This window comes from Lissotriton vulgaris, chromosome 9, assembly GCF_964263255.1.
Source record: "Lissotriton vulgaris chromosome 9, aLisVul1.2, whole genome shotgun sequence".
Lineage (NCBI taxonomy): Eukaryota > Metazoa > Chordata > Amphibia > Caudata > Salamandridae > Lissotriton > Lissotriton vulgaris.
The window spans coordinates 854,250,735-854,272,832 of NC_141697.1; the positions used below are offsets into that span (position 1 = coordinate 854,250,735).

Consider the following 22,098-nt stretch of genomic DNA (forward strand, 5'->3'; position numbering starts at 1 on the left):
GTAGTGTTGAGGAGTCATTTTATAGGGATGACGTATGGCACACAAAATGCACTAGGAAGAACCCGATGTGGAGGTGTGGTGATGCTCGGGCCTTCAACACCAGTGACCCAAGTCCGTGTTATGAGTACGGCACTCAGATCGTGAGTAGACCACTGCAAGGAACCTGAAATCCCTGGCAGGCAGTCTTCAGGCAGCAATATGATTGGTGGTGCCTCTGAAGCACCTCCAATCATAATACAAGTTTCCTCACTGCATCCCTGACCTCAGCAGTGAGACTGTATTTGTTAGAGTGGCAGGGAGGAAACAAAGGTGGCCGCACAGGCCCCCTGGTGCCTCATGGCCAATGGGATGAATGCAGGGGGGCACATGGTGTACCCCCCTGTGTGCATGCACCCCCTTTTCTGCACAGCTTACAATTCACAGTCCATGCCTTGCAGGAACGGGCTTTGATGTTCTCATTGTGGTACCTTTTTGAAAGGCACCGCCATGGGAACACCAAAGGACCACCAGCCAGACCAGGAGAAACCGCCTAATCTTGCGGTGGCGTGCCGCCCCGCACCACCAAACTCATAATCAGGCCCTAAGACACTGTCCCAGGAGGAGAAAATGAAGGCCTTGGAATTGACTGCCTCCCCACTCCCAAGACACGTAGGGAATATGACAATCAGAAGGACAACTGTACGGAATTACTTGACTGCTTGCTTTGTTTGGATTATAGAAACTACATATCTAGAAAACGTAATTAAGGGGATATGAAGGTGTGCCTGCTCATCAAGGAAGAACCAGGGGAGCCTAGGATTAAACATAACTGGGGACAGTACCTGCCTGCTCATTAAGGAATAAAACAGATTTATTTTTGACTAGCAGCCCGCCCCAGCGTTGCCTTGGGCAGAAGGGGGCTGGGGGCTACATTTTTACCCCGGGCAGAAGGTGGCTGGGGCAGCATGTTCTCCGACTCCCCCCCGCCGCCGCCCGCCCGCCGCCGCCCGCCTCCCGCACGGACTCTAATTAAGTTAAAAAGTAGCAGCCACGTGGCCTTAGACTGTCAAAGCTTTGTGAAGTCGGCCCATATGTTAACACACTCCCATACCTTTCAATAGCCTGAAGTCCGCCTCTGTGAAATGCCTAGAATAGTGTTGTTATAACTTTGGAACACTATAAGACAGAGAACTCAGGTTTTCCTAAAGGTCTTAATTTCAACTATTCTTTTCATTTAAATGTATAATAAAGTAATAATTATTGGGATTTGACTTTAATCAAATGTGATTCCTACAAGTTGCACTCTGCCTGGCACCATCCTTCACACCCCCTTCAATGTGCTAGACCTTTACTGTTCAACCACAGGAAGGTCAAGGAAAGTACCTAAGCCTGAATGGAAAGTCCAACCTGGGCACGCCCGCGAAGAGGAGGCAGATTGCTTCCATAATGTTTGCCAGTTAAAACTTGGCGCAACTCACAAAGGCTCCTACGTGACGTACGTTATGCCCAATTCGGAATTAGGGCAGGCAATGTCCACTAGTAAAACTTTTTCCCCACTCCTCAATATCCAAATTGATGTATGGTTTGTGTGAAAATTTGCCCTCATGACTCCTCCGGCTGTTCTGGTGATGAGTACCAACTCCCCCGCCCCGCCTCCCGCCTCCCGCCTCCCGCCTCCCGCCCGGACTCCATAAACATTGAAGCCCGGAAAAGTAGCAGCCGCCCCGCCCCGCCTCCCGCCTCCCGCCTCGCCTCCCACCCGGACTCCATAAACATTGAAGCCCGCGCTGGGCACCCGCCGACTCCCGCCTCCCGCCCCCCGCCCCAGCATCGTACCTCTCACTGCCAGTGCTCCTACCGGCGCTGTTGTCCTCTGCTCTTCCTGGTTCTGGCGCTGCTCCTCCCCTCACGTCGCTCATGTCGTCGCCGCTCCTCCCCTCACGCAGACGTCGCGGCCGGCACTAGTTGCAAGGGACTACTTTTTTTAATTTATTAATATTTTAAAAAACGTTTTATTTATTTTTTTATGTAGCCTATGTCCTTCTGCTTGCCCTGAGGTTTTCTAAGATGTCTTGGGTGTGTGGATTGGCGCTGTAGTTCCCGAGTTTACCTTGCCTAAAGGTGCAAGTTCTCTCTTTATAATAGTAGTATAGATAGATAATACTTTGACTTATATTCAGAGAGATCCTTAGTGATTCTACAAGATCAGTCCCCACATCTTGAAACATTTAAGCTAACTAATATTCTGCCTGACCGCATTACCACCATGGAAGAATCAATGTTGCTGCCTGAAATCAAAAATGTTATCACTGATCTGGCCATAGATAAAACTACTAGGCCAAACAGACTACCAGCAGAATTTGACAAAGACCTTTGCCAATGTACCAGGACTGAAATTCCATGCTCTGTGCAAGGTGACCTATTTGAAAGAGATAGAAGGGGATTTCTCTCTGAAGCCTGGCCAAGACTCAATCAATACAGCTGCATTTAGGCAACTCTCAAATATAAAAATTGACTATAAAATTCTCAGTAAAGTCATAGCAAATCGTGTTATAAGGACATTGGCATTGATAGTACACCCTGGTCAAAGTGGGTTTATTCCTAGGAGGAACACTCACCTAATATTAGGAATTTTGTAGCATAACCTTGAAATGATACCTGTGTCAACTCCAAACCCAATGTTGGTGGTGGACCTAGATAAAGGTCTTTGATGTGATTAACAGAATCTATATATTTGAGGTACTGCAGAAAGTTGTGTTTTGAGAGAGTATGCTTATTGATACATCCTGATGTTATATGCTTCTCCATCTGTCATGGATGGGACTTGCCAAGTGAAATTCAATGCACAATATTGGTAGAGAAACTAGGCAGGGATACCCCCTGTGTCCGTTGATTTGCATCTTGGCCATGGAGCATGTTGCAAGACATTTACATTCTATTGGGAGGGATGTGGGCATTGCTGTCTCAGACATTGTCCAAATTGTCTGTCTTTATACGAAAGACATAGGTCCTGATTACAAGTTGAGGTGTTATGTATCGCCCCTGATACAGAACAAAACCACTGGTATGTTATTTAATGGGTAAGATAAATAACACCTACTATAATTTATGGGTAATAACATGCAGATTTTGGTGTTTAAAACACCAAACTCCTCATGATAGGGTATATATTGTATGTTTTTCCCTATTAAATGTTGTCAGGTTTATCCTGCTGAAATGTAACATGGGTTAGTTTATTTAATGCATGATGCATTAAAGTCAAGCTTGCAAATCCGTCCCATGCGTAAACAGAGGTTTACTCACAGGATGTAATTAACTACCTAACCCGTAACCAGACCCATACTAGTGTACTTGAGAGATGCCATTACAGCGATCTGCCGGGTAGTAGAGCATTTGAGCACTTGTGACAAGTATCTGGCGTGATACTCAACAGGTACAAGTCCTGTCTGTTCAAAATTAGAACATAACAGATTGTAAATTCATGGCCTCCCTTGAATTGCGCTCTCAATCGAGCCCAGCAAACATACTGCAAGTTAAGGACAGAAGTCTACGATGATATGGTGATGTTATAGAAGCTCCTCTATCTGCACAAACTCTATTTGAACAACAATGTATTCCAGTATAGATCATCTTCTTGCGTGCTCAAAGGAAAGTCCCCTTTAGGTTGGGAACAATGAACAGATCACTGGAACCACGCCTGAATCATAGTGTGTGTACTATTGTGTTGCATTGAATGTTCAGTGTGTCATAGATATCATCTTTTTTCGAACTCATTTCTATTTTATTTAATATACAAGTCCATACATGCAGTTATTTCATAATATTAAAACCCTTTGGGACATATTTATGACCCCCTTTGCATCGCTCTTGCACCACAAATGTATGAAGCCACACATGGCCACCCTGCGTAATGTAATTACGCCAATCGCTATGTTGCATTACTCTGTGCCAGGGAGTTCCCATGCAACATCAATGGATTTTGATGGATTCCCAGATTTACAACAATAGGCAAATCTGGGAGTCCACCTAAAAGATATACCTCCGCAGGAGAGTTGTAACAATGCGAAATATCTTCATTTCTTCTAATTTTTGTGCTATTTCTTTGTGTGCTACAGATTGCAGCACACTTAGATAGAGGAAACTAGCCTCTCAGGATTTTTTTTGTGCAGGAAGGTGCCCCTACCAGCACAAAACAATTACGACTACAACACAGGCACCCTTGTAGCATGGTGCAAGGGTGCCTGCTTTGGTGTTTGGCTTCAAAAACGGTACCAGCCCAATGGGAAAAGGACAGGAATGTGCAATATTGGATTAGTACGGCACATTCCTGCCCTTTCCCTGTGATGCAGAGAAGCAAGGTGACTTTCTGTGCTGGCCTGTGTCACAAAAGTCATAAATATGCTCCTTTGTTTCCAGAATGTATTCATTGCCTATTACATTTCATTCATACTTCTTAGTAGAATCATAGGCTTCATGTACCACTTCCCAGATTTCTATGGGATGCCATTGGTGCCTAGAGTCTATTTGTTGGTTCACTTTGATCACCTCAGCCCACTGATGTAAATGTAAATGTAAATTGTAAATTGATACTTGTATAGCGCACTACTCACCCGCAAGGGTCTCAAGGCGCTTGTACGAATACCGCTGTGGAACCCGTCCTGGCTTTCCCTGTGAGGCGTCCACTCCTGGGCACCCCCAGGGTGAAGGCCAGGCATCCTTAGCATTGTGGGGGCCGTTGTGAAGATTAAGCAAGCTATTGCCCAGAGTTGCAGAGTGGGACTCTATGATCGGAATAGGCACTGAGGCGAGAATTATCAGGTCCGTGGAATTTTAAGCCTAAGACCCGCCGAGGCTGGGAATTGAACCCTGGTCCCAGGCTAGACCTCTGCCTCAGGGTCTGCCGCTCTAATCATTGAGCCACACTTCTCCACTGATGAAGGGCAATCCCCAAAATTCACTGGGGACATTAGTATGAATATATTGACATATTAGAGTGAAAGGACAGAAATGTAAGGCAAAATATAGATAGATTTTCAATAGGAATAATGACCTATTTGATGGCTGTCTGCTATTACAATATTTTGGTTTCAAAATCTAGTTATGAGGCAGGTATTCGTCCTGAAGATGCAAACAAGCATATACTTTTTTTCTCAGAGCTTCATCAGTTCTGCAGGTTTCTGTGGAAATTTCCAGAGTTGACGTTGACCTCTGTTCTAAACAACATTTTCAGAAAAGAGGCTTACAAATACCTGTGCTGTAAACATCTTTATTAGAAAACATCAACTTCGCAGTATCATGAAAATGGTTGTGCTCAAGAGGGTGATAATATAAGATTTCCTAGCTTACGTTAAGGAAAGTTTAAATTCTGTTAAGGACACTGAGGCAAGGATTATGCTTTCCTTCTTCACTTTAATTGAATAGCAGCTATCTCAAACCATTAGAATAACTGCAAATTCCATGAACATCAGGAAACCAGTTCATTGGAGTTAAAAAAAAACATTGACCAATCAGGATGCCACACGTCCATTATAGTCTCACAACAGTGTCCATCCTTTGACGTGATGAAAAGCCAGAATCAGCCAATACTCCTGTTTGCCCAAGTCATTCCTTGTAAGAGAGGACAACATTGAGAACCCACTCCGAATATTAGAATGAATCATACAGGTGATATACCTATCCGTCCAGAAGCAATTGTACAACAACAACACTAGTGACTCAAAAAATGAATAACTTGCTTTCTTAATGAAGCATCAACCATAACCAAGAGTGGGAGGACTCGTTCTTCCACGCCAGAAGGGATTATGCTTGACTCCTGGACCTTAATAGAATTTAAACTTTCTGTTATCAAGGCTACGAAATGCTATATTCTGTGTAAGGACCCGAGGTGAGGCTTATGCAAGTTAAAAGCTTATCCACCACCAAGGATGCCATGTTATGAAGCGATTTATCCCTTCGATGCTCATGACGAGCTCAGCTCGTCATGAGGCACGGTTGAGCTGCGCTGATGACGAGCTGAGCTCGTCATGAACAATGGGAATAGAGGAGGGTCAGCACAGGAGGGCAATACCATCAGCAGCGATGGTGTTAATATAAAAACTCTTGAAAACAGAGTCTGAAACCAATCAGCCACATTCATGATATCCTCTAGTTGGGCCGCCAAGGAAAAAGCTTTACAAGCTATAGCCTCCCTGGTAGAATGAGCCCTGCCTGCCTCTTGCATGGCCCATCTGACCCATTCAGCAATGGATGGGGATGACATCACTTTTTGTGGTTTTGTGAGAGCGATAAGGAGCTGTTGGTCTTAATGAGGGTAGATATCCTCGGCCATTGCTGCATAAGCCTTGATACATTTAACCATGCATAGTTTAGGAGAAAGCGGGAACACTGGATATGAGATTAGTCTTGAATTAGTCAAAGTCCTTTTTGAGACATAAAAGGTGACCCCATCTGGGGTAAAAGCCCTACCAGTCATGTCCAAGGCCCTGTCATTGGAAGCCCATCTGCAAGAGATAATACAAAGCAGGGGCGCTAATTTAGCGGATAGATGTTTACAAGACAAATACTTATCCCTTGGCCGAGAAAGGAAGAGGTTAAGCAGCACATGTATGCTCCAAAGGAGTGAGTACCTGGGAGCGAGAGGGTTGAAGAGACTCACTCCCCTAAGACGTTTTTGTACCAATGGCTGCTCCCTGACGGGGAGTCCGTCAATGGGAGGCTGCCCTGCCGAGACCGCAGATGTAACGTGATGACCATTCTGTAAACCAAACCCTCTGATGCCAAAGAGGCAAAGAAATTCAGGACTTGGACAATGGTGGTCCCACAAGATCCAGGTGTCTTTGGCAACATCAACCCGGCCATCTGCACCAAGTTGATCTATATCTTTTATTGGCATTTCTTGCCCATGCCTTGGAGAGAAGGTCCACAGCCTGGCCCGAAAGGCTCGGGAAATGCCTTCGTTCCCAGTAATCTTCCACGCTATAAGCTGCATAGAGCCTTCCAGAACTAGATGATCGGGCTGCCGAAGGGTTCCCGGAGGAGAGTTGCCTATAGGGGTAGATGAATTGGAGAATCCCAACAATGTTACATCAGAACTGGAAACTGTGCTTGAGATCTCCACTGGGGAATGATCACCATCACCTCCTCTCGCTGACTCTAAACTTAGGCGGACAGCCTCATATCATCGAGACATGGGAGAAGGCATAGCCCTTCTCCATCCCCATGTCTGTGTAAATGCATCCATCGCTTGAGCCAATGGATCCTGTCTTCAGCTGAAGAACCTGGTGACGTGGTGATCCAGACAAGAAGTAGAAAGGTCCACAAAGGGCCCCAGCAAAGGTTCAGTTAGCGAAATATGGAGGGATCAGGCTTCCCTAGACTGAGGTCCCTCAGATGTTGTGACTGCCAGTCCACCACTTGGTTGTCCACACCAGTAGATGTTCCATTGTGATCGAGATTTGGTTCTCCAGGTAGTTTTCCCAGAAGCTCCAGGCCAGGTCGGAGAGAAGTTTGGAATGAGTTCCCCCAAGATAATTGATGTACCTGACCACTGTCACATTGCCCATGTTTAGTTGTACATTGCATTGGATTCGGTCTTTCATCTAGCATTTGACTGCAAAGGAAGGGCGACTGACTCTGGAATTGGGGGATCACGGTTCGATCCCCGGTGCCGGCGGCAGATTAGCCCAGCACCATGTGACTCTAGGCAATAACTTGCTTAATCTTCCGGACGGCCCCCAGTGCCTAGAGACCCTTACAGGTGATTGTTCGCGCTTTACAAATGTGAATTATTATTATTAATATTAAGGAGCTAGCCATCAGCTCCAAACAATTGATGTGAAGAGTACTTTCATGTTCTGACCACCTTCCTCTTGTTTAGAATTCCCTATATCACACCCCAGTCCACACCACTATCATCTGATTCTATCACTAGCTGCAGATTGGACCCGAAAATGGCACACTATTTCTTCGCCTCCATGTGCGCCAACCAGCAATGGAATTCTGCCCTTACCTCCATCGACAGGGAAAAACATTCTGAGTATGTCAGGCCTTTCTGTAAGTGACCAATTTGTAGGCACTGGAGGGACCTGCAGTGCAGGGGACCCAGACAAATGGCTTGGATGGATAAGGAGAGGAGGCCAACTACTCTTGCCACTTGCACAGAGGGAGATGACCGGTTCTCCCAGGGTGCAAGCCAATTCATGCCGCATCTTGGCAATTTTTCATGAGTGAAGACTGATGGTCACTGGAACAGAGGCCACCACGAACCCTGGGAAGACTATGGACTGAGTTGGAGTCAATACTGACTGTTTCTCGTTGATGTGAAAGCAGAAAGATTGTAGAAGAGCAACCACCCCCTGAAGATGAGTTTGTAAGTCTTCCTCATCCTGGTTAAGCAACAGGTGATCGTTCAGGTATATTATTAGGTGATCTCCTCTGGCTCGAAGGTGTTCCACCACTGGTAAAAGGACCTTGGTGAAGCACCAGGGGGCTGTGGAGAGGCTGAAGGCTGAAGGGGAAGTTTGGGAATTCACAGATGGTGTGGATCCATTAAAATGGGAGGAAGCGCCGGGGGGGGGGGGGGGGGAGATGGGAACCGTGAGGTATGCATCCTTTAAGTCCAGATGGACTAGACAATCATTGGGAAGGAGAAGGTCTCTGAGGAGATTAATCCCTTCAATTTTAAAGTTGTGGTAGACAAGCCACTCGTTTAGGTGTTTGGGTTTGATTACTGGGTGTTTTCCACCATTGTGTTTGGCCACCACAAGAATATTGCTGAGGAAGCAACAAGGTTGGGGAATTGTCTGGACAATGGCTCTCTTGGATATGATATTTTGTATTTCTGCTTCCACCAATTCGGACTGCTCTGCAGAAAAATTAAGGGGTGGTGGAGGTCGGGACTGAAAGGGGGAGCCATAAAACTCTATGTGGAATCCTTGGATAGACTGTAAGATCCAAGCGTTGGATGTGGACAAAGTGTGCCAGTCTGCCCCCAATTGCCCCTGAGAGAATGGGATGACAGTCACTGTGAGATGTGTTCAGTTGGTGTCAATCTTGATGTCCACCTCTGGAGCCGCTGTGTCTGGTATAGGAGCGGGTTGAATAAAAACCTCCAAATCGTGATTGGTCTTGGAATTGGCCTCATCTAGAGGCTGTGCCACGGAAGGAGGCATGCTGTTGCCACCGGAGCATTCCCCTCCATGGCCGGCCCTAGTGAAAACCCCAGGGATAAAAATTCTTATTGATTGAGGATTAGGCCTTGCCTACGGAACTAAAAGTGGCAACAAATTTGACACTCTCTTTTTTTAAGGGCTTGCCAAATAGTCCGTCTTCTGCCACCGGACCTGCTATGGAAGTGAATAGGTCCCCTAGCTTGATGTCAATCTTGATTAGGAGGGAGCATCTTCTCTCTGTGGATAGGGCACATTTGGCATTACCAAGAAAGATTGTAGCTCTTTGAGCCCATCTGTAGAGAACTTCGAGTGAAATGATAGAACTGAAGGCATTGGCTTGCTCAGCCATGTCCATAATTTTGGTTATGAGGCCTGCTATGTCCAAAAGTTTGTCCCAACACGACCCCTATTCTTGGGATCTCAAATATATTTGTCGAGAAAGGTTGCCAGATGTGGATTGTTCTCTGGCATAAGGACCACTTTGTTTGCCAGTGAGGGATGGGGACATTCTACCTTGAGGCAATTGCGAACCTCCTTGTACATGGCTTTCCTAAGCTGCTCAGCCACATTGGTTTGCCACTTTCTCCGCTGGGGCCCAGTCCGGGAATCTGGGGTTTAGGGGGTCATCCAGATCCAGGAGAACCTATTGAGCCGTGTGGAGGGCTCATTGGCTTCATGTGGCACAGATATAGGATGGGAATGCCAGGGTCTGTCCGGATCCCGGTCTGCTTTGGAAAGTGGGGATGCATCCCTGTCCGGAGACTGGTGAGGTCGAGGAGACCAGGTTAGGGATGAAGTGCGGGGTGGATTGAGGGAACTGCTGGCTCCAAGGAGGTATGGTTTATGAAGGCACCCTTTAGGGGAGCAAAGGTGTCTAGACCTACACAAGTGCACTTGGTACAAGCATGCTGGGGTGTCTTGTGTCTGAACGTAGACTTAGGAGGTAGAGGTCCCCTGGGTTCTGCCCTTGGATTGAGGGGGGTCTAAGGATTTGCACTGCCAGTATCATTAACTTGTTTTCGAGAGGCCCTAAGGCTTCTGCATCCATGACATCACAGAAATCATCATCTATAGGGTGGTAGGTAACTGCCTCCTATTCAGAGTGGGAATCGTGAATTTTCTTCATTATGGGGGTGCAAAGTGTACTGGTTAAGATCAGGAGAAATGTGGGGGGCTGAGAGAGACCAATACATTGGGGACACGAGCAGCCCTTTGGTTCGCTGGGCACTACAACTAGCTGCAGGAAGGTAGCCTGCAAGAACAGCTGTCTGGTATACAGGAATTTACTTTGAAATGCGTGGTAACAAGGCCCGGGTGGGTGTCCCAAATCAGTAAGGGTATATTATCCCCTTCCAAATGTTGCATGCAGTATATGAGGCTTATATCTGCGTCAAGGGCCCAGAACGAGCTCACTCGTGTGGTGAAATCAGAGGTCAATGACCTCAACTACAGACCCTGTTGGCCGTAGTATGCGCTACAAGCGCTAAGTATTTATTTTGAAAAATTGCCGATGTCGGCGAAAATACAGACTCCCCTGGGGTGTGCACACTCGGGCCTGGGGTGCTTCTTTTTAGGAGGACACAGCTGCTGTGCCCGATCGATCGCACTTCCCTGAGGAATGCGATCTGAATGACAGTCAGGTGTGGCCCCCCCAAAAATGCCGGCGCCACCTAGCAGTCGGGGGACCACACCGCAGAGTCCCGACAAGCCTGAGAGCGAAGGAAGCACCACATAGAAGTGAACACGCTTTCTAGAGCCGTAGGCTGAAAGCCTTTGGAAGGGGAATAACGTTTAACAGCAAGCACACAACAAATAACCACTAAATCAAAAGAAAAGGTGGCAAAGAGACTGCACTCATCTCAAGGCTGCGAGGAGCAGTAAAGAAAGAGGAAGGATGGACACTGTTGTGTGGCTATAATGGACTTGTGACACCCTGATTGGTTAATGTTTTTGTTGAACTCCAATTAACTGGTTCTCTGATGTTCATGGGATTTGTAATTGTTATAATGTTTTAACAAGACTGCTATTCCATTAAAGCGAAGAAGTGTTGTGGGCATCCCTTCCACATAGTGATGCTGTACCATATGTATTAATATCTGGAACAGGAATATTCGTAGCACATCATTAATCAATTACTGACTTCCAAGTTGGGGTGGTAACTGATTCACAAAGAGGAAGGAATCCCCTTTAGACCCCCACCCCTTTTAGAATTAGGATGGCATCTACAAAATGTTAATTTTGTAAACCAATCGCAGAATTGGTAGTCTGCTGACCCTGAAGACCACCATTCCTGTTATTATAGCAAATTGGAGTGGGTTGCAACTCGAGACCTGCCTAAATAGCCATGTGACAGGCGGGTGTGTGACCACAAGGATACCTTATTTTGTGAATCGATCTGGTACTACATAAGTTGGTTCTCGAAATAAATTACTGGATGCAGAGAGCTGGTGCCTAATTTTTGACCGGATCTTGCTACCAGGTTTTTAGTATATTACGTCCTTTTCTGAGTTGTCCTTTAATTTCAGTGCAGCAAATAACTCCTTTTGCAGGCCTCATCTGATCTGAATATTTATGATGGCTTTGGTTCACCTAGGACTATAGTTGCTGAAAGCAGATGGAATGTTTTGGAGAAACTATGGAGAAAAATGAGGCATTGCTGGGGCTATTGGGCTCTTAATTACTGATTTCCCCAGTAATGCCTTATTTTTCAGTGTTCACCCTGTGGTATGTGCCTATTATGCACCCCCGATGATACTTGTATTTATAACTCAGGAGTGGAGAATTACTTCCACCAAATCCAGGCCCAAGATACATTGGTTCACTTTTTCACTTTCTCTGTACGACTTGCTCCTGAAACCTAGGGGTGTAATGTCAGCCTTACATCCTCGTGAAGTGCAAAAATTGTTAATTTTTTAAACAATGCAAGCAGAATGTTAATTTTGTGCACTCTCAGTCTAAATCATTTTTTGTTACTGCGCTTCTACAATTTCTCTCCATGACCTAATATTTAATTTTGTTAATTCTTCTTTTTCAAGGGAGCTTCCTGCAAATACAAACGTCATCTAATCAACGCGTAGCATAATGGATTTCTTTGGAATAGTCACTCCCTTACTTATTGCGTGGCTCGCCTGCCTGTTTCTAATGAAGGCCTGGGACAAGAAGCTCAACCTGCCCCCTGGACCTTTTCCTCTACCTTTGATTGGAAACTTCCTTCAAATAAAGAGCGGGGAAATTGTGAGCTCGCTGCTGGCAGTAAGTTTATTTTGTTTTTGTATTTTTGCCTATTTCTAAGGGATATGCCTTTTCAAGACATTGGATTATATGCTGCCTGTTTGCAACTGAAGGTGGGTGGTAAAAGAACTGCAATCCAAATTAGGTGCCCACTCAACAATCCTTATTTTCTAACATGCATAAACATTAGTAATGACGATCCAACACTGATCTTCACTTACAAGCGTGCAATTAAATGATTCTCATGTAATACTGGAAAAGTATTGGAAAGTACACCAGTAAATCATACATTTCCAAGTAGAAATTCTGAAACCCGGAATTACTCCATTTAAACCATACATGGGTGCTCGAACTTGGTAAACTGTTTTTAATCTCAGCAATGCATAGGCACATGCCTATGCAGCTGGTGATTCCAACATTTTGGGAATTTGTCCTACATTCTTCATTAACTCTCTTGGGATTCTTGGGCACGTGTAGAGACTCGGGGCCTCATTTATGATTTTTTGCGGTAGGGCACAGCCGCAGGCCTTCCTGTTGCACTGCCCTATGGCAAATAAAAAGGAAAGGAATGTGCCTTATCTATCAGATACTGTGCACTCCTGCCCTTTCCCCCAGTGCTAGCCAACGATGGGTTGCCGTGCGCCAATGCAAGCACCTTTTCACCATGGTGCAATGGTGCCTGCGTTGCGGGATGATTGTTTTTGTGCACTAAGGGAAATCTTCCTGCCCAAAAAGAATCACTAAAGGCTTTTTCCTCTTTCTATATGTGCTGCAGAATGAATGCTTCTCCTCGTTGTGCCTCTCTGAAGCGGGGAGGCGTATGTTTTTGGCACTGCCTCGGAGTTAGGATTTCTCATTAATCTGGGGCAGTGTCAAAAAGTCATGGATGTTGCTGAGAATGCCCCCAGCAACACCTATTGCAAGGCCCTTTAGCGCAGAAAACTGTGCTACAGGGAACAATAATTACAAGGCAGCATTAAGCCATAAAAAAGTGGCTTAGTGCTGCCTGGTAAATATGCAGCAGGCTCCTGTGCCAAGGGAGCGTCATAAAAGGTGATGCACTGGTGGTGTAATGGACTTAAAAATAAGCCCCTCAATTCCTAATTTATTGCAGAAATACTTCAAAACATTGTATATATTCAAAAGTTAATTCTCCCACCTCATCCCTTGTGTGTGCGTAGGAGAGGTGGAGGTTGTTTTTCTGGTAAATTAGCTGCCACACACATTTGGGAAAATCCTGGCAGTAGACCTGATACCGTTATCTTTAGAGCATTCCCTCTAATGCCAGTCCCATTGGTCAGTCCCAGTCAGTTCTAACCAAGTCTACCATATCATACATGGTGGTCCTAGAAATAAAAATGGACAAAAATATCTCTATCCAGTACATGAGGGCATAAATTATCTTATTTCCAAAACATGACAGGAACCTTTGCTTTAGGAGATAATATGGGCGAAGACAGATCTGCGGCGGGACTCCTAATTCCTCTTGGGTGCCTTCTACCAATGATGCAGCACCATTTCAGGGAGCAAACGTCAAGTAAAGAAGCAGACAACTCTACATTTAGTGACCTTTGCTGCATCAGCCATTGGAAGCTGGAAAACCTAATTCTAAATTACCCTCCCCTTCCCTATTTCAATGGTTTTACAGGATTTTCCTGGGAAGGGAGAAGCCAATAGCCTGGTCTTATCAACGTAATGGAAATGTACCTCAAGGAACACACATTTGGGAGATGTATGCCCATGCATTCCCAATTTTTATAGTGATGTGTGTTATTTAATGTAGACATATATAAATGGGAACAATGGTTAATTGACATTGCTGGACGCAAAGCACCGAACTACCGTTTTCCTAAAATATAATCCATATTGAGATGCATTAAAACATATCTGATTTGACTAACCTTTCATTGAATTCCTGGGGCAAATCATGGAGTTAAAGTGTTTAAATATATCAATTACCAAGCACTAACATTGGGCTTCAATTCTTTAATTTTAATTTTATTTTTATTTTCGTCTTTGGGATTTTGTGAAGTGTTACATATAAATGGAACCTCAATGTGCTGCATACCCACTATGAAACCAGGTACTGAACCTAGTGAGTAAAAATATTTAGGAATATCAATTTCTCAATTTTCCTAATGATAATCGATTTTTTTATTACTTCACATAATTTAGAAAAATATGTTTTATGATAACCAGTCTATCACTGTTATGCCAGTTGAAAAAGGTGTGGAACATCTCTCAAGGATTGATGAAAAGAGTTCCCATCCATGCCCTACATCTTTGCTGATGATAAAAAAAAGCTTTAATAGAGGAGAATTGATCAGTTATTTGATTGAGGAGCGAAGGGGGCATGGTAGAGAGTGAATTATTAGGCATGCAGAGAGGAAATGAACACTTTTGCACATAGTTTTGTATAACAGGAACAGAGGCGGAATGAGAAGCATTTCTTAACAAGGTACTAGTATAAGGACTTGAACATTGCCTACTATGACATCTGCGAATAGAAATACAGCCATGCATCATATTTTTCAGAAAACTAATATTTTCTTTAGTAACACTGTGTCTGCACTTTCAAGCAGCAATTTCTGACAGTCCCATTTAGGAGGAAATATTTGTTGCACATGTTCTTAATGCATTCAGGATATTAATGATAAAAGATATTAGGAAATTAGGGTGAGGTGTATCTGGTTTTAGTGGTCACAGATCCTTCGAATATGTAAATCTAAGTGTTTGTGAATGATAAAACATTTGATGCAATGTACTAAACACATTTAGGGCTTCTTTGGATGTCGGTCTAAAAACTTCCGGTCGTATGTCGAACGCTTTCCAACCGACATCCAAGGTTTCAACCGCGACCGCCGTATTATAATGAAGGTGGTTGGATTTGAAACTGGCCGGTTAATGTAAATGGCTTCCAATGAGATTAAGGAGCCTGTTGGCCAGTCGTAACTGCCACATAATCCCTTGCGGACGACATTTCCGCCATTTGGATTATGATGATGGTGTCTGGCAAACTCGACATGGAAAGCCTACCGGAAAATGACTTTTGGGACCCCTAGCAGGGCCCCCTCCTTCCGCAGTCTCAGTTTGCACCTGGGGGGCACCATTGCCCCCTTGTAAATCCCTGCATGGTGTGGCAGGTACTGTGAGCTGCCTGCCACTCAGTGCAGGGATTTACAGTAACTCTCATTTCTCTGTGGAAGCTTGTACTGCAGCTGATTTCCAACTGCCACACAAGCTCCCATAGGGAAATAAGTGTCTGCGTTAGGTCGCATGATAATTGTGGTTTCGGACCCCTGACCTGAGGTCGGTCAGTTCTGAAGCCAGAGAGATGTCGGTAGGAGGCAACTCCAGCCGACATCACAACACCATAATCAGGCCCAAAGTGATTCCGAGTTGGTAAATTTGTTTAGAAATGGATTCCAATATGGTATTTGGTGGGGCATGTTGTAACTTCACTTCAAATTGGTATACCGTATTTTACAGAGTACTGAAAGGCAGTGTTAGCCCATTCAGGAATTGGAATGGCCCCCAAGGGACCTCTCCCCATTTGTGCATGTTAAATAAATTATTTTTTAAGAGTAGGCAGTGGTCCATATTAACATTCATTAAGTGGGTTGAATTGTGACCGACTATGACCCCGTATTTTGAAAACTGACTTATTAGTACATTGGTCAGTTCACAAAATACCACACGTGTCACAAAAATACTGATCACAAATTTCAACCAGTATTTAGTCAATCTGGTCCCAATGTGTATCTTCAAGGGTGAATTGAACTTAAGTTCAATCTAATATGATCGCTTTCTTAAGTTTGGCAATATCGTGATTGGGAAGATTGGAATGCATTAAAATTCCAAAACTTGATGGAGTCTAGAGTAACCAATGGTGAGCAATTTCAGTTTTTCTGACATTAAGGCGTAATGTAATTTGTCCATTTTAGTATACAGTTCAAATTCATTGACAGTAGGGTGAGTTGTTTGAAAACAATTTTAGCTTCACAAATGTTTTTGAATGTGTCAGCATCACTCATTTATAGGGGCATATTTACAAGCCTGTATTACCACCACAAAGTCACTTTTAGTGATGTTGTGGTGGCGATGGGGGCTTTGCCTTATTTACACAGCAGCACTAAGCCACTTAACACGGTTTAACACTGCCTTGTAAATAAGACACCCTTTCACGCTGTACTCATAGAGAAAGGGGAGGGCAATGGGTGTTGTGTGGGTGTTCCACCGCAACACCCATCGATTTTGACGCTGCCCCTATTTACAAGGGTGGTGTAAATAGGAGTGTACTGGGGTAGGGTCTGGAGGGGAAGGAACTGAGTCAGAAGTCTGAAATAACGCTTTCAAAGAGGGCTTTATTTTCAAATATGCTTTTTTCTCCTGCTTGAGAGTCTAATCCGGGCGAACTCGTCAGGCTCCGTTCTGACACCCTTAGGAAAAGCAGGGAGTTCCAGGGTGTTGCGGCGCTGTAAGGGAGGTGTTGCAGCCAGAATGGTAACCTCCCAAACGACCTCCACACGATGTTCAGTGGGTACGCCGACACCAAAAAGGAAGGAAAGATAGAGAACAATCAATGGGACGTCCGGAGCACGTTTATGTAAGGGCCGGGAGTGAGGGAAACCATGTGCAAAGTGTATAATACAAAATACTGCCGTGCCGGTAGTGCTCGTGAGGTAGGGGTACAGGGAATCGGATACGCGGGTTATTTAAACAGTAGGCTGGCCACTCCAACCTGCCCAACCCGCAACTTTGCCCCGTACCTTTGAAAGCCACGCTCCTCCCGCAGGAGCGTGGCGTGGCGCTTCGCAGGAACGTTGGCCTCCTGGCTTGCTGGTCTCAGCTGGGCTAGTCGAGGCTACGTCTTCCCCGTAGATTCTTCGGTCCGCACTCCGTCTCCGATCCACAACACCTTCGTCCTCCGGGAAATCGCCGTCCGCTGTCTTCCGGGATCCTCCTCCTTTTGGCTCGATGACGCTCTGGATGGGCGGAGTCTCGTCTTCATTCCAGTCAGGTTTAAAGGGGCAGTGTCCTTTTTCTTCCTCGTATCCCCAATGGTGCTCAGAGTCAGCATTAGTGGGCGGCCACTCCTCCGGAGAAAGGGAAGTAGGCTGCTGGAAAGGGACGAGAAGGGAACAGCTGACCACCAGTCACGGGAAAAGGTATTCTCCTCACAGTCTTCATCCTCACAGGGGCGTCCCGCCCCGTCACAAGGAGGCAGAGGCAATTTTAAGATCAGGGAGAACCTGGTCTTAAACAGGCGAAACAAGGAGAGATTATTTATGTCTCCCCTCCTCATTTTTACTGTTTCCATATGTGCTGCGTTGGGCAGCACACATAGAAGCAGCAAATTGCCATTGATTGTTTATGTGCAGGAAGGTTACCATAAACAATCAACAACATAAAATGGCATTGTGCAACTTCTATGTGTGCTGCATAAAAATTACAAAACGCCATTTAAAGGTTGTTTATGTGCAGGAAAGGAGACCACAATCTTCCCCTTAATGCAGACACCCTAGCACTATGGTGCAGGGGTGCCTGCATTGGCACTCGGCTGCTAAGTTTAGTGCAATTGCAGGGGGAAATGTAGGGATGCACCATATTTTTGTAAATATGGTGCAGCCCTGCATTTCTGAAGTGGCAGAGTGCAGCATTACGCCAAGAAGGCTAACGCTGCACCCCTTCACTTCGTTGTAAATATGCCTCATAATTTCTTGACAAAGAGAAGTTACATATTTGCGATCATTTGAAATAAATAAATCATGATAGTTCTAAAAACAAAACAACCGTACATTGCCAGATTAGTTTCTTTTGGAGGAATCAATGAGGGATGAATAAATAAATTGATGCATAAATGCATGATTTTACAGAACAGCATCTCACACTTGGCTGTTAATCTTAGAACTTTAAGAGCATGATAAAGCAGTGGCTAAATCGCCAAAAACAACAGAAATGGAACTGTCATGCCACACATGGAAATAAAAATCGTCACTTTAGTCTGCATAAAGCCACATACAACAGCGACCAAGAGTGTCATAGCAATCGATAGTGCAGCAGGGGAGAGGTACCATGGCCCAGGGGCGAAAGGGTCACTTCTCCACAATTACATCTGATTTTGCTACCAAACCAACAGGTGCAGGGTCCATTTCCTTTACAAGCCTTATTACCCATTGTAACTATGCTAAGTCACTAGCTGCCAGAAGGCAGTAACAACAGCTTTGCCAAAATAAAAAATAAATCACATCCAGCAAATACCAGCAAGTTTCTGTGGCCAGGCCCCCTGAACCGAGTCATCAGTGTTTAAGGAAATGCCTCTTTTTTATGATCACCCCTATTGATTTGGACTGATTCTGCATGTATTTTTACTCTGAAGGTGCCCTGAGACCTGCTAATTAAACCTTAATGCTAGTGCTATGGCCCTTGAAAGGTATATGTCTGAGTGGTTCACCCACAATTGGCATTGTATTAACTTACTTAATAGTATTCAGGACCGGACTGGCCGTAGCGGGCACCGGGCAATCCACCGGTGAGCCGCTCGGGTGGGGGCTGGTTTGGGGCCCCTGAGGGCCATTTTTGTTACAGGGACGTTTTTTGCAGCATAGCTGCAAAATCGGCCCTGTAACAAAATCGTCCGAAAAACAGCCCTGGCAAATAGCCCGGCTGCACACACAACCCCCGGGGTGGCTGCCAAGCACTTTGTCAGGCCCGGTTTTGGTTCCCAGTCTGGCCCTGTTAGTCCCTAGTTGATTTCTGGGTGTCTCTCCTGTCCTGGGTCCTGAATCTGGCTGCACGGACTGGAGTGCTGACTTCATGGTCTTTGGCAGTGATCATGCCCATGTTTAAGAAGGTGGATAAGGATAATACTCAATATTACTGCCCCATTTCCTTGATAGATGCGGAAGTAAAGGTCCTGAAGAGGGCAATCCTTAATAGGCTATTTGTGTGGTCTGACACCAATAACATCCTGAGCGACGTCCAATATGGGTTTAGGTCTGGGAGGTCAACATCAACATCTGACCAATGTCTGAACCTCCATCTTATAATCAATAAATATTCTATTCACCAGACAAATCCCTCCACTTAGCCTTCATGAACATTACGTTCGCTTTCAACAGGGTCAACCATACTAAACTTTGGGCCCCGCTGTCTCAGATAGGGGTGGACTCAAGTATTGTGGCCCTCTTGGCCAACCAGCACTCTGACACTGTCATTACCTAAAAGAAGTGGTGTCCGCCAAAGGTGTATCCTCACACTATTGCTGTTCACATTATATATAAATGGGCTTGAGCACGCCTCTCTGTCCAGGCAGACTGCCCGAGGGCAGGAGTGAGATCACTTCCACCATTGTTGTATGTCATTGATGTGGTCCTCAAGGACCCTATGGCCAGAGGGCTGTAGCTACTCCTGTACAAATTTGTTTCCTTTACGGGGAGTTTGGACCTGTCAGTACATTTTACAAAGTACTATGATCTACTAGTTCTTCCAAAACGTTTAAAGTGGCAATCCCCACCTTTGGTAACATTTTTGCCTTATCCAACTTAGGGGTTTTATTTGATGTGTAAAAAATTGGAACTCCTTAATTGAGGGCAAGAAATCTGAGTTCATCAAAACCAATGGGGCTGTGAACAGCTATGCGCATAGATTGGGCTTTTGGTCACCAAGGTATATCAGGATAAATGTGTGTCCCAGATTCGATGTGGGAGAGAGGTTTGGGGGTTTGTGAATACTGCGAGAATTCAAATAGCTGAAAATCAATTGCTACGGTGATTAGTGCAGGTCCCACAACACACTCCTACCTTCTCAGTGCCTGCGGAGCTTGGAATGTGCCACTTAACTGATTTAGTTGCCCTAAGCCCCCTGTGGTAATGAATGAAGATCTGAACCATGGAGGATTTAAAGCTTAATTGTTTGATCCTCCATGACTACTTATCTCTCGACTTTACACACAAAATGCCCTGGATCATGTATGTAAAGGCAGCAATCGCCTCCCTTGGGAGAACATATATGTTTCTAGATCCCTACTCACTGTCACCTCGAACACTGAAAAGAACTATGCGCCTGTTCCTCGAGCGAGCTTTGTTATCAAGGAAATAGCTTGAGTTGCAGAAACCTTCAGTGAGGGGACAATGCTTTTACAGACTGTACCAGGCGTGGAGCCCTATCTTGCTGCAGTCTGCCCTCTCATGTGTTGCCTCTGATATACCTGCTGTGTTGGCCACAATGCCCTGTTGGTGTTCTGATACTGCAGTCTGCCCTCTCATGTGCTGCCTCTGATGTACCTGTTCGATGCCATGGACTGTTGATGCACTTAGCCCCTCTCATGTACTGCCTCTGATGTACCTGTCGATGCCATGGACCGTTGATGCACTTAGCCCCTCTCATGTACTGCCTCTGATGTACCTGCTGTGTTGGCCACAATGCCATGTTGGTGTTCTGATACTGCAGTCTGCCCTCTCATGTGCTGCCTCTGATGTACCTGCTGTGTTGGCCACAATACCCTGTTGGTGTTCTGATACTGCAGTCTGCCCTCTCATGTGCTGCCTCTGATGTACCTGTTCGATGCCATGGACTGTTGTTGCTCTGTGCCCCTCTCATGTGCTGCCTCTGCTGTACCTGTTCGATGCCATGGACTGTTGATGCACTTAGCCCCTCTCATGTGCTGCCTCTGATGTACCTGTTCGATGCCATGGACTGTTGTTGCTCTGTGCCCCTCTCATGTGCTGCCTCTGATGTACCTGTTTGATGCCATGGACTGTTGATGCACTTAGCCCCTCTCATGTGCTGCCTCTGATGTACCTGTTCGATGCCATGGACTGTTGATGCACTCAGCCCCTCTCATGTGCTGCCTCTGATGTACCTGCTGTGTTGGCCACAATGCCCTGTTGGTGTTCTGATACTGCAGTCTGCCCTCTCATGTGCTGCCTCTGATGTACCTGCTGTGTTGGCCACAATGCCCTGTTGGTGTTCTGATACTGCAGTCTGCCCTCTCATGTGCTGCCTCTGATGTACCTGTTTGATGCCATGGACTGTTGATGCACTTAGCCCCTCTCATGTGCTGCCTCTGATGTACCTGTTCAATGCCATGGACTGTTGTTGCTCTGTGCCCCTCTCATGTGCTGCATCTGATGTACCTGTTCGATGCCATGGACTGTTGATGCACTTAGCCCCTCTCATGTGCTGCCTCTGATGTACCTGCTGTGTTGGCCACAATGCCCTGTTGGTGTTCTGATACTGCAGTCTGCCCTCTCATGTGCTGCCTCTGATATACCTGTTCTGGTGCCCACAATGCCCATGCTCAAGCTTATTCTGTGATTATACCCCTATTATGTGTAATAAAGCAAGTCAATCATGTGTCGTGGTTTGTCGTAGTCATTCCTGCTTGTGTACTCCAATTGTGGATTTTTATTCAAGACAAATAAGTGGTTTCTCACACATGACACTCCCCCTCCCAACGTCACGACCCTGGCAGGTACTCCCCTTCAGACAGCGAATGGTTTGTAGCGTACCTGCGTCGTCGTCGATAGTGGGCCATGACTTGCAGGTGGTGGATCGCGAAGAGTATCGGGAAAGCGTGTAGTGCTGGGTCCATGGCGTCGAGCAGCTTGTGGTGGGTATCTCTGCTATGTATGGTATCTTCACTGTGGGGAATCCGCCGTGTTCAGGCAGGTTGTTTTCCCGCAGCGGTTTTATGTGTATTTTCCGCCATCTTGAT

General features: G+C 45.6%; 1 protein-coding gene across 1 annotated transcript in view; it reads left to right on the plus strand.

Annotated features, from left to right (window-relative positions):
* LOC147692363 (cytochrome P450 2G1-like) overlaps positions 1-22,098 on the plus strand; it is an 870,825-nt gene that overhangs the window by 84,092 nt on the left and 764,635 nt on the right. The window contains exon 2 of the mRNA XM_086938586.1: positions 12,185-12,401. Within this exon, the coding sequence (XP_086794712.1) occupies positions 12,231-12,401 (171 nt within the window). The 5' untranslated portion in view covers positions 12,185-12,230. The remainder of the gene's footprint in view (positions 1-12,184; positions 12,402-22,098) is intronic.